The following is a 14,122-nucleotide window of genomic DNA, read 5'->3' as shown; positions in this document are numbered from 1 at the left end:
TATATATATATATATATATATATATATATATATAAACATGTTTTGTTGACCTAAGAATATACAATATTTAACTAAAATATTTTGAGTTAAAAATGTAATTACATTAAAAAATAATTAATTAAAATGTAGAATATAATTAAATATAAATTAAAATATAATTAAATAGAAATACTTGTATATATACATATACATATATGTAAATGTATAGCTTTAAATGGTATTTTATTTAAAATGAGGTATTTTATGTTTTATTTTATGCTGTAAACTAAAATGAGAAACAAAATAAAACTCAACCCCTTTTTTAACATATAAAGTAGAAATGATGCTCATGGTATAGAGAGGAGAAATGACTGTATCAGTTGCTCTTTTAGAGGATATGGCGATAACGTATATGGGCTCTCTCTCCATTTCATACATTGAGTCATAGACACAAACAGCATTCACAACACACTGTACACAAACTCAATAAAACACAGACATGGCACACACCACAACATCAATACTGGAAGGCCACACACACACTTTGAAGGATAAAAGAGCTTATGGCCATGAGCCAAGAATGATCTCAATGGCTCCTTCAGCCTTTGCAGAAGAGAGGCGTATCGATTGGGTCTTAAGACATCGCCTGTATCAGTGTGTGTGAGTACACACACATATTTATATATAGGTGAGTGTGTGTCTGTGGGCAGAGTTTGCATGCATGTAAACCCATCCTCCATCTGACTCCAAAATGGATTATTCAGCAAGAATATTATATGTAGTCTGAGAAACAAAGAAAACAGTCTCAAAGGAGATTCAAAAGAGAGCGGAAGAGAAAACATGACGGGGAGATCACAACAGTCCATCACAGAACACTGACACTCATTGATTGAATAAAATATTATTTCCCCACCCTCGATTATCCCGGGTGAGTCCAACGTGATTGCATCTTTTTGCTCGGGAAACCATGCTGGCTGCCGTCCGTCTTATCTTCTTACAGCCAGAGATAGGAGCAGAAAGCACACAAGGCAACTTTATATGTCTCCAAACTCTTCCACAGCCCGGACTGGAGCCCTGCGTCACGGCTGGGGATTGATGCTATGCTTATTGAACATAACGCCGGACCAAATTGCCTCTCTTGCTTTTTACACTGTGAATAATGCAGGAGCCACGTAGTCCTTCGAGCGCAGATAAATAATATATGGAAGCTTCCTGTTGGGTAGAAGCAAGGAGGAACGCGGACGGCCATCAAACAGTCCTCACATAGTCGGCCCACTGACTTTAGATCAATTGTTAGTCAGTAGGGCTGCAACAGATGATTACTCTGATAATCAAACGATTATTAGAACAATTAATTGACTAATCGTCGATTATTTCACAGATTAATCAGTAAGCTTTGATCGATTAATCAGCTTTTGAAATTCGTTGAAATATTTAGCTAAAAATATTCTATACATAATCACATAGAGCATTTAGAGGAAATCAAGTTGAAAGCAACACTGACAAAGTTTTTTCGTGTTCCACATCGCTTTCTTAAAGGATTAGTTCACTTCCTGAATAAAAATTTCCTCACCCCCGTCTTATCCAAGATGTTCATGTCTTTCTTTCTTCAGTCGAAAATAAATTAAGGTTGTTGAGGAAAACATTCCAGGATTTTCCTCCATATAGTGGACGTTAATGGGGATCAGCGGGTCCAAATCGTAGTTTCAAAGGGCTCTACATGATTCCAGTCGAGGAATAACAGTCTTATCTAGCAAAACAATTGGCCATTTTATTAAAAAAGAAATAAATTATATACTTTTTTTACCACAAATGCTCGTCTTGCACTAGCATTGCGCAATCATGTTAAAAAGGTCATGTGCGGTTAGTTCTTCGTCTGTGTACTTCGGTTCAAAAAGATAGGGTAGGGTGAAAAGCTCTCATTTTCTCCTTCAACTTCAAAACTTCAACTGGGTTGGTACTTCCGCCTACGTCACGCATGTGTGATTACGTAATGCGTGAGGTCGAGCTAGTGCAAGATGAGCATTTGTGGTTTAAAATTATATAATTTTTTTTTTAGAAAATGAAATTTTTTTGCTAGATAAGACCCTTATTCCTTGGCTGGGATCATGTAGAGCCCTTTGAAGCTGCATTGAAACTGCAATTTGGACCTTCAACCCGTTGATCTCCACTGAAGTTCACTATACGGAGAAAAATCCTGGAATGTTTTCCTCAAAAACCTTAATTTCTTTTCAACTGAAGAAAGAAAGACATGAACATCTTGGATGACATAGGGGTGAGTAAATTATCAGGAAATTTTTATTGTGGAAGTGAACTATCCTTTAACAGTTGTTTTCTCACCACTGACATGTTTGTTGTGTTTTTATTTCGTTATTGAAAGGAAAGCACCCAGCATATATTTACATATTCATCCAAACGTCGCTCTCAGCAGCATCGGGATGTTCACTTTCAGGAAAGCGCTGCTTGCAAATATCAAACTTCTTTTTACCTCCTTTTTACAGTGAGTATATTTTCTGTTTGTAGTTTTGTAAAACTTTCCCATACTCTACGGCTTCAGCTTCATTTGCACTTCTCATATGCATGTCTTCTTCTGTTGGATTGCATCCGGGAAGGCTGAATTACAGTCTTGCGCTACAGGGCCAAACTACATTATTGCAGGCCCTTACATTAAAATTTGAATAGTCGAATAGTCATTTGATCTCATTTGACTTAAAAGGATAGTTCACCCAAAAATGAAAATTCTGTCATTAATTACTCACCCTCATGTTGTTCCAAACCCGTAAGACCTCCGTTTATCTTGATGGAATCTGAGAGCTCTCTGACCCTCCCATAGACAGCAAGGATCCATACACGATCAAGTTCCAGAAACGTAGCAAGGCGATTGGTAAAATAATCCATGTGACATCAGGGGTTCAACCGTAATTTTACGAAGCTACGAGAATACTTTTTGTGTGCAAAAGAAAAAAAAAGGTTTGGAACAACATGAGGGTGAGTAATTAATGACATAATTTTCATTCTTGGGTGAACTATCCCTTTAAGTCATATGAGATCAAATGACTATTCGAATATTCAAATTTTTATTGCCAATGATGTCCAGTAAATGATAATGATAATAAATGATAAAAAGTCCAGTTTTACATTCAAACTGAATAATTATTTTGCACAGTGTGGATTGAGGTGAAGCAAGCACAATTAATATTTATCATTATTAGCTACAGCACTGTTTCTCAAGGCTAGGGATTTATTTTAGTGTGTACTGCGACACAGACATAAATGATATGTGAAACGCTAAACTGTGTTTTTTCTGAAAAATCAGGCTCTTTGCTTTTAATTGACCACCACCAAGTCCACCTGAGTCTGTCTGAGCCCAAAATTCATTCATAATTGCAGAGTCAGAGTCCAAGTACCCCAACTTTATTAACAGCTAAAGTGCTGAGTAAGACACGAAGTCTAATCTTTTGAGAACTATTGACATCTAACTGAAACCAAGAGCTACATCTCGTCTTACACAAGATTTTGTCTTAAAAAAGAAACACGGCAGTGTTTGTGAATTCATTATATCTGTGCAATCACAGAAACCCGTTTCACGATTAAACAATTTAGGTTTAAGTAGCACAGAAACATTCCTCCAAATTAGTGTCTGCTTGTAGCCCAATCAAACAAAAGTTTGTACAGAATTTAATGTGTTTATGGCAGCGCTGCTCTAACACCAAGATGTGAAGCAGCACATTAGCCTGAGCTGATACCGACTGGGATAATTTGGGGAAAATGGTTCCTCTTTTCAAGAAACTTTGGCTCCCTGAGCTGGGTGAGATTAGCTTTGACAAATGTACAATATGCTGTTTCATGTCCACAAAAAGCATATGAAAGTCAGTGAGACAGAGTTAGCGAGCGATGGAACTCGATGACAAACACAAGTTGACAGCTTCCAGCACCATTGGCAGCCATCTTTTCTTTTCCCGCTCTGGGAATTCCCAGAAGCTCTAGCAATAATCCATACGCTTTTATTTTTCTGCTCTATACCTCACAAGCTATACCTCTTGATGTTCTCCTCAGAGGCTCCCCCACGATCGTCTTACTCATTCACAAAGTTTCTTTTTGGATTTCTGCCTCTATTTCTTCTCCAGCCTCCACACCAGGGACTCGGGGTTCGATACACCTACCTGCTGTGAGTTCCAAATTCATTTGAGCGGATGGTGAGGACGTGGAGGAGGGGTGTGGAGAGAATCAGTGAGAGGGGAGATCAGTACTATCACAAATACACCTGCTGAATCACTCCACTCAAACCTGGACAACGGCTTCTGCTGGATTGCGGCTGGTCTAGCTCTGGCCTCCGAGTCATGCCGGAACGACTGGATTGACGTTGTTAGTGCAGTCAGATGCTTTTCGATTACTTTAAAGCAAATCTTCAATCAAAGAATCAAGGCAAAGAACAAAAAATTTCAACTGTAAATATTGGCCAAACAGTTTTGTTTTTATGCATTTTTTGTACCGTAGATAAATACAAGCAATTATCAAAAACACCTTAGCAACCACTCAGAACACTGCTGCATAGCAACACCCTGGCAACCAAGCACTCAGAACAATATAACAACTGTATAGCAACAACCAAGAACATCTTAGAAAATGCACAGCAACAACCTGGTAACTGCTCAGAGCTTCTCAACAACCACATAACAACTACCAAGAACAACTTAGAAACTGCATAGCAACACCCTGACAACCACTCAGAACACCATATCAACTACACAGCAACAACCAAGAACATCTTACAAACTGCAAAGCAACACCCTGGCAACCACTTAGAACACTATAACAACTGAATAGCAACAACCAATGACATCTTACAAACTGCATAGAAACACTCTGGCAACCAACCACTCAGGACACCTTAAAAACAACATAGCAACCACCAAAAACATCTTAGAAACTGCATAGCAACACCCTGGCAACCAAATGCTCGGAAGACCTTAAAAACAACATAGCAACCACCAAAAACATCTTAGAAACTACATAGCAACACCCTGGCAACCAAATGCTCGGAAGACCTTAAAAACAACATAGCAACCACCAAAAACATCTTAGAAACTGCATAGCAACACCCTGGCAACCACTCAGAACACTATAACAGCTGCATAGCAACTACCAAGAACATCTTACAAACTACATAGCAACACTCGGGCAATGACTCAGAACACTATAACAACTGCATAGCAACAACCAATAACATCTTAAAAACTGCATTGCAACACCCTGAAAACCAACCATTCAGAACACCTTAAAAATAACATAGCAACCACCAAAAACATCTTATAAACTGCATAGCAACACCCTGGCAACCACTCAGAACACTATAACAACTGCATAGCAACTACCAAGAACATCTTAGAAACTACATAGCAACACCATGGCAACCAAATGCTCGGAACACCTTAAAAACCACATAGCAACTACCAAAAACATCTTAGAAACTGCATAGCAACACCCTGGCAGCCAAATGCTCGGAACACCTTAAAGACCACATAGCAACTACCAAAAAAATCTTAGAAACTGCATAGCAACACCCTGGCAACAAACCACTCAGAACCATAGATACAGTATGTATAGGTAGATACCCTATTAGTGCCTGTTAGCACAACATTTAAAAGGTAATATAGTTTAAAAACTTATAATATAATACACATTAAAAACCCAAACCAACACATTTTTACCTGTGAAAGTTTATCCTTTTTTTTTTCCAGGAATTGTCAGCGGTTTTTACAACCAGAAGCTGTGCATTGTTGTGGCATCCTGAAACTCATTTATTTTTATTGTGAGCGACGACACATCCGTTCCAAGATGGCGGATGCATCAACGTCTCTGGACGGATCGAATGTGACATCTACCTATACATATCTATCCTCAGAACACCTTATTAACTACATAACAATCACTCTGAACATGTTTGCAACTGCATAGCAACACAGTTAGACTCTCTCATTTACATTAAAGCAATTTTTTACTAAATTAAAGAATCATGGAGAAGTCCTAACAGTGACCAAACAGTTTGACTTCTATACATTTTGTTTTCTGAAGATGAATGATAGTGATAGGACTGGCTGGGAAATACTACTTATTTAGCTGGTTTATGAGGTGCCATACTAAACTACATTTCCAATCACTCTTTATGGCCGCATAAAAATGATAAAATACAGATAAAGCATCAATTACACACCTAATGTACATCCTTTACCGTTTACTGTATTTTGTTGCATTAGAGCTAAAAAGCTTCCTGTTTTTGTTGGAAAGTGAATAAAAGAAGTGAGTCCAACCATAATCACTTGAAGCCACATCACAGCATAATTACGACTTCTGAACTTGTAAGTAGGAACTTCCCGGGGGGACGCGAGTCTGGGAGGTTTTAGTGCATGAATGCATTTAGCAGATTTTGGCTTTAGGAAATGCTGGCAAAACACTGTGCATGTGGACGAAATGTGTTTAAATCACGGGTCTGCCAGTGAATACAGCTTGTTTAGATGCAATATATTCTATAGCAAAGTATTACAGTTGCGTTATAAACCACAATTTCACAAAATATTAAACAGCACAACTGTTTTCAACATTGACAATAATAATCATGTTTCTTGAGCAGCAAATCAGCATATTAGAATGATTTCTGAAGGAGCATGTGACGCTGAAGACTGGATTAATGGATGCTGAAAATTCAGCTTCGGATCACAGGAATAAATATAATTTTACAATATATTCAAATAGAAAACAGTTACTTTAAATTGTAATAATATTTCACAATATTATCATTTTTACTTTTATTTTTGATCAAAAAAATGCAGCCTTGGTGAGCAAAAAAGACCATTTTAAAAATGTTACTTTTTTTAAACTTTTGAACTGTAAATATGCTTTTTTTTTTTTTTTTTTAAAGATGTTTATCAAATGTTTGTGCATAAAACTTTTGAACTGTAAATATTCTTTTTTTTTTTTTTTTTTAAAGATGTTTATCAAATGTTTGTGCATAAATATGACAACACTTTCCAGATGAAGCTCTCTTTCACAGATTTTCCCAGCAACATACGTGTGCTTACTAGGTGTTCATACTAGATCAGTTCTCTCTCTCCCCCTACTGGCATGGAGGTCAAAAAAAGACATAAGATGTCCCAGTTCCACTGGCTGTTTCTTGGTCAGTCTCCCTCCCATAATCAAGCAGCATTAGCCTGTATGTTTCTCCACTTTTCTCTAGGCATTAGCAGCCATTCTAATAGCCTTGATTTATTCCTGTTGGTTTAATCTGCGAGTCTCCAGGCGAACGGAACAACTCACACGACGGATGCACATCTGTTACGTCTTCGGGTGGGGGTGTATGTGTGTGTCTACGCTCAACAGATGTGCGTGTACATTCAATCATAATGCACACAACAGAGGCTTTATTTGCTAGATGACGCCAGTGGAATTAATTTCCACGACGGTGTGCGCGCTACGTCACACGTGTCTCACGAAGCCTGTCAAAACAAGACCAACTAAACTAAACAAAATAATAGGCTTAAATATCACAACTGATGAAAAAACAAAAGCAAATGGCACAGAGCAAATCGGATTAAACAGAGCTATGGGTATAACAGTTTGCCTCACTGCAGAAAAATTCCACCATTAACATATTAAATGTGAAAAAAAAGAGAAAGAAATTGACCTATGCCTATTTTTTGTTATACAAAAATCTTTCTTTTGAATTTGGGAAAATATATGACCCGGCCATGTTCTTGACAGGTTTAGTGAGTTCTAGTGACACACACACACACACACACACATTCAAGATCGCATCCCCACTGGCTTCAGTCACAGATCCATCATCTTAGTTTCCTTTAATAGTGAAACTACCTAACTACTGCAAATATCCTCTCTGTCGCTGTGACTACCGCTCCCATGGCTACTGCCACCATCGCTAGGTAACCAGGGACTCCAATGGATGCTGGTAATATATATAAATAGTATCATTATGATTCTTTTGTACTAACATTATTTTCATGATAATTTTTTCTATGTGTTTCATATTCTTAATGTGGAAAGTTTTCATTAGATTTCAGATATTGTTACTGTATTATTGTAAAACAATGTCTTTGAATAAAATCAGCATAAATTAAACAAAATCTATTTTAATTTGAAAAAAGAGAAAAGAAATAGACTTATGCTTAATTTTTATTACACAATAAAAAGAATCATTAAGATTTTTTTGTAGTGACATAATTTCTATGATTATTTTCGTTCTATGCATTTCATATGCTTAATGTGAAAAGTTTACTTAGATTTCAAATTATTTTCCTGTGTTATTGTAAAACAATTTTTCTTAGCACAAATCAGCATAAATTAATGGCAGAACAGCATATAGTTGTAATATATAATTTAACAATTTTGTATAATTTAAATACACACTTATATAAAGTATGTGTGTGTAGGTATATATACTGTATACATATATATATATATATATATATATACAGTATGTGTGTGTGTGTGTGTGTGTGTGAAAAAAAAGAGAAAGAAATTGACCTATGCCTATTTTTTGTTATACAAAAATCTTTCTTTTGAATTTGGGAAAATATATGACCCGGCCATGTTCTTGACAGGTTTAGTGAGTTCTGGTGACACACACACACACACACACACATTCAAGATCGCATCCCCACTGGCTTCAGTCACAGATCCATCATCTTAGTTTCCTTTAATAGTGAAACTACCTAACTACTGCAAATATCCTCTCTGTCGCTGTGACTACCGCTCCCATGGCTACTGCCACCATCGCTAGGTAACCAGGGACTCCAATGGATGCTGGTAAATGGCTTAGTTCTTTATCAGAGCAAACAGAGCGAGTGTGGGGATCTAGAGAGCACTTTAATGTGTTTGGTGTCCAGAGGGCAGGAATGGCTTATGATGGAGAGCTCAGGGGTAGGTTTGGGGTTGATTTCTGTCCCCTTATAAGCACTCTGGTGAACTGGTTCCCGACACTGCCATTCAAATTCCTACTGTATATTGCGAGTTTGCAGTCTGAATTAAATGTGAGAAGATAAAAAGACATAATACAAAGACAAATAATGAAAGAAAGACTGAATGAATGAATCTACTTGACTGATTCATTAAAAGAAAAGCTCATACAGGGCTAGTAATTTGTTTGTATAAACCAATTGAAATTACGGATTTTTCCGTGTTTAAGTGCTATAATCGAGTCCCCGGTGCATCTACCAACCCATAAAACGTGAAAAAGAACAACACAGTAATTTTTTTTGGTCAGTTTAAGCGCAAAAAGGCATGAAAGAGAACTTAGTTTAGTGCTCACATGCCGTGTGACAGACGCTTTCTGTGCGCATGCTTCGGATGTGTGCGCTCAGAAAACCGCATATCAGAAATGTAAACTAATATTGTTTAAAACGCATGATTTCAGCACGATAGTCATGATAATTAAAACCAGACAGATGGGTTTTTTTTTTTTAGCAGAGTATCTGAGGTATGAGCTGTAAAGGCAGAGCCCTATTCTGGAAAAGGGGGTGGGGAGCAGCAGCTCATTTGCATTTAAAAAACATGCAGTGTTTCTGCTTCCATTCAAAATAGGCATTTTCAAAATGATATAATAAATGATCTGTTGGGTAATTTGAGCTAAAACTGCACAGACACATTCTGGGGACACCTAAGACTATATTACATCTTGTAAAAAGGGGCATAATAGGTCTCCTTTAATAAATCAGTGAATCTTTTGATGATAAGAGTCATTTGTTTGTTGCTCATCTGCATGTAGTCTTCAAGCAGCTTTAATAAAAACATGCTGTTAAATTTAAGGGTCAGAAAGAGGTTGTAAAAGTGCTTTTTTCCCAATAAAAGCTTGACTAACACAAGGAGGAAAATATGCTACAAATTGAATAATATTTCCAATTTAGAAACTGCAGCGATGCCCTGCAGAGCGTTTTCATTTGAATTCTATCTATCTTTCTCTCTCAAGCCTTTGGGTATTTGTGTCATTGTGCCAAAATCCCCTCAGTGGATGAGTCTGTTTCCGCTTGTTTCATAGAGCCAAAATAAAACACATTTGCATCTGATTTAAGTCCTAATGTAAGCTAATGTATCCTACTTCGCTTGATTGGATTGAGAAATAAGAAATGTGCTTATTAGTTGAACACACAAACGGCCTGAAATATCTGCCAATGCCAATATAAAATTAAATTCAGATTTCCAAAGGGCCGAATCACTGGGAACAGTTCTGGTTTAGGATTTTACATCCTAATATGTAATTATATGACCAGCAAACTGGAAAACAAACCAAAAGACTCGCCACGGTTGCCCTTTTAGCCCAGCGCAGGTGAAACGATCATCAGTCAGAATGTCGTTGTTCATTCAGACCTACCGTCCCTCCAGACAGAAACATCTTGTATGATTATTGATTCAACATCAGCTGTTCACCCATTTTCTACCCTGTTTTCAACATGTCAAACAAATTTGGAGGAATGATCCGCATTGAAAAATGCCCCTAGGGATGTTCTATAGTGCAGTCTGCCATCGGCACCACACATAATGCTTTTCACAGACGGACAAATACACATTTCATGCCTGTCATATTTCCTTAGCTTGTGTTGTACTAAATGGTAGAACTGTGTTATACAAGCATTACATCTGCTGGAAATTACGTTAACTTAAAAGATCATTCTGTCATCATTTACTTATTTCCATAAATGTTTGAGCTGACGTGAGGGTATTTTCACGCTGTTCTTTTCAAAACAACAAAAACATACACTGAGACAATTAGGCTCCAAAATGGATAACAAAAAGCACCATTGAAGCACCCCATACAACTTATCTGACCTGCTCATTATAGAGCAATTTGTTTGAACAAACATTCAAATATACGACTCTTATAAGTTGCTTCCTTGAAGCTTTTGACTCTTTTGAATCTCAGTGCCTCATTAAAAGAACCAGCCCATAAGAGTCATTTGTTTGTAAAAACAGGTGAACAATTGAGTCCTACGAGCTGGTTCTGTTAATGAATCAGTGAATCATTTTGACAGCTTCATTAAAAAGAACCAGCTCGTTTTTAATTTGTATTTTACGAGCATTATATCTGCCTGGAAATTACATTTTTAAAGTACTGCTCATTTAAAATGATCATTCTGTCATGTTTACTCACCATCATGTCATTCCAAACATTTAGAAAGGTGCTGCTCTGTGCAATACAACTAAAGTATATAGTGACCAAGGGCATTAAAGCTCCAAAAATGGACCGTAAAAGTAGTCGATACAACTTGTTTCGAATGATTCATTAAAAGAACCAACTAACAAGGGACTCATATGAGCTGGAACCTTCAGTGAATCACTGAACCATTTTGACTAATTTATTAAAAGCAAATGACTCTTGTGAGCTGGTTCAATTAATTCTGCTCTTTTCAACACAAAAAAGTATATAGTGACCAGGGGCATTCAAGTTCCAAAACAGACAAAATAAGTACCATAAAAGAACTCCATACTTTTTTGAATGATTCTTCAAAACAAATAACTCTTGTGAGCTAGTTCTACTAATGATTCAGTGACTCTTGTTGCCAGTTCATTTTTAATTTGTATTTAAATCTGCCTGAGATGCCATTTCAAAGGGATTGTTGACTTAAAATGATAATTCTGTCATGTTTACTCACCCTTAACAATAAATGAGCCATCTTCAATACTACAAAGGGCATTTAGGCTCCAAAAAAGTAGTCCATACAACTTGTTTGCTGTATAGAGACTCTTTTAATGTCATCTGCACATATTCAAGCTTGGCATGTTAAAACAAACATCACTGAATATCATAATCAGTTGAGACAATTTTAAAAGACTCAGAATATAACAAACGTTTGACATGAACAAGATTTATGATCCTTTTATGCTACTTTTTTGTCATTTTTGACTTTGACAGCCCCAGTTGCTATTAACATTAACAGTATAAAAAAGAACAGGTCGGACATTATGTTTTGTGTTTCATAGAAGAAATAATAGTCACAAGGGTTTGGAATGGCATAATTGCTAATAAACAGTAATAGAACTGTAATCTTTGCATAATCTATCCCTGTAAAGGCTACACACGCCAGCAATGTATTACGCTAAATATTGTCTCCGTCTCTAACTGGCCTCATAAAGCTCAGTTAGATCAAGGCACACGGCTCAGGTGAACGACTCGGGTAGCTAGAGCATCAGAGGAGACCGGCGAGGCCCGCACTCATCCGTGCGTTCGTTCTATCACGCCGCTAAATCGGCAATGTGCTGACATTTCTCTTCATTAGAGGCAGTGAGCAGGAACGCCGGGACCGGAGACATGCTTCATTACGGTTCTTCATTTAAAGGGGCCACGCCTGAGCTGACACATTAGAGTCATCCGCACCGGGACGCGCGCCGGCGGGGGGGGGTTCATATCTTAGAAAGGTCATGTGCAATGGACATACACACACAAACACAAGTTAACGTGATGAAAGCACCATCAAAGGATTTGTGAAAAAATAGACTCCAGTTTTGTCCTCAATAGCGTGTTCAGGAACAATCACTGTACTTCCAATCAGTCTGATGACACTAAAGCCAGACGTACACAAAAACCTTTTTGACAGTCTGTGCTTCCATGAGGTTTTCTGGAGAGTTTGTGATTGTATCTTGTTACTAATAGCAAACAGCCTCTCACCTCGACTCCCTGCACTTTGAGCTTCATGTGATCCTCCCGCGTGGTTTTCCCATCTTTCCTCTTCTTCCAGCAGTACCCATCTTTTCTGTACTTCACCTTCTTCCTGTTGTAGAGGATCATAGACCCATTCTGCGGCCTGAGACAGAGAGAAAGGGAGAGTTTAGATGGATTTGTTTTAGCACACACACAAAAAACACATACTTTAATAATAGTGATTGCGTTTTTATTTTCATTGCTTTGTTTTTTAAGACAAATAAAGTGAAGTATATGGGAGAGTAAAACTAAATGAAACATAATATAACATAAAATGTTTTTAAAAGACTGACTGATTTCAAAGATACTACACAGTATTTACTAAAACACAAACTATTAAAATAAATATTAAAAATAGAAATGGGAATGAAATTAAAACAAATAAATATTATATACATACATTTTCATATTATTTCATATTATTTTTAACCCTTTATTCTGCATTTATATATCATTAAAAAGCAAAATAACATATTTAAAATACACTATTTTGTATTATTTTTAGATTCTTAAAGTATATATATATATATATAAATTACGAAAAATATATATTATACAAATTAAAATAAAAAAAAATATTACAAATAACAGCCACTTTCTCTGAAGTTATTGGCACATAATATTTTACAGCATAGAGCATTCAGAGTAAACCAACCTCTTTCAATTTATAGACTCATGAGTGCAGAAAGAATTTCCTCCAAAATAATTCATAATTCCAGTAGTAATAAAACACTTTAACACATCAATGACTCGAGCCTCTATCGCTCAGAGCTGATGTGAGGAACGTACAGCTCATTATTATCATAACCGTACCGTAGACGGAGTAAAACACGTTAGCTTGACGGAGTGCCTTCCAGACCGCAGCGGTAGCAGGATTAATATCACATTGAGGCCCTTTATGTGGCCCGTCCGTTCCCATTTATACTGGAGGTTTATTGCCGGCTCTGCATTTGTAGAGAATTCTTCTCTGCCCACTTCTTGGTTTGACGCACAAACAATCGGTCTTGGGACTGTATTTAATGGGAATTGGTTTGATGACTGTTTATAGGTTCTGTCATGTGCATTGGCTGGTTGTGCTCATTTTTCACCGGTGACGACCGATGCCATGGGAATGTTTCCTGGGTGCCGTTTGCCAAAACTAATGTGGAAGGCAGAAGCGCCCTGCCAGCACATGCCATGCCGTGTAGCCTCAGAAACCATCAGAAAAAAATGTGTGGGAGAGATGGGCGTGATCTTTGCTTTGTAGTTAGTTTGGGACTTTTTGACACTTTTTATTCATAAAATCAGAACAGGGACAGGAAAGCAGAATAAGTCAGAATTCAAACTGGATTTCCTGTACAAGGACCAAGTCTAAACATATATGGAGCAGGAATAATAATAATGGAAAAAAATATATAATATATTTTATATATATATATATATATATATATATATGTG

General features: G+C 37.0%; 1 protein-coding gene across 1 annotated transcript in view; it reads right to left on the bottom strand.

The window, feature by feature from the left end:
• Positions 1-14,122, bottom strand: part of LOC107756644 (calmodulin-binding transcription activator 1-like) — a 331,952-nt gene that overhangs the window by 110,145 nt on the left and 207,685 nt on the right. Inside the window, exon 5 of the mRNA XM_016573837.1 lies at positions 12,653-12,788. Coding sequence (XP_016429323.1) covers positions 12,653-12,788 — 136 coding nt within the window. The remainder of the gene's footprint in view (positions 1-12,652; positions 12,789-14,122) is intronic.

Source organism: Sinocyclocheilus rhinocerous, unplaced genomic scaffold, assembly GCF_001515625.1.
Source record: "Sinocyclocheilus rhinocerous isolate Xijiao unplaced genomic scaffold, SAMN03320098_v1.1 scaffold532, whole genome shotgun sequence".
Lineage (NCBI taxonomy): Eukaryota > Metazoa > Chordata > Actinopteri > Cypriniformes > Cyprinidae > Sinocyclocheilus > Sinocyclocheilus rhinocerous.
Note: the sequence above shows the minus strand (reverse complement) of the source record. Positions and strands in the feature narration are given on the sequence as shown.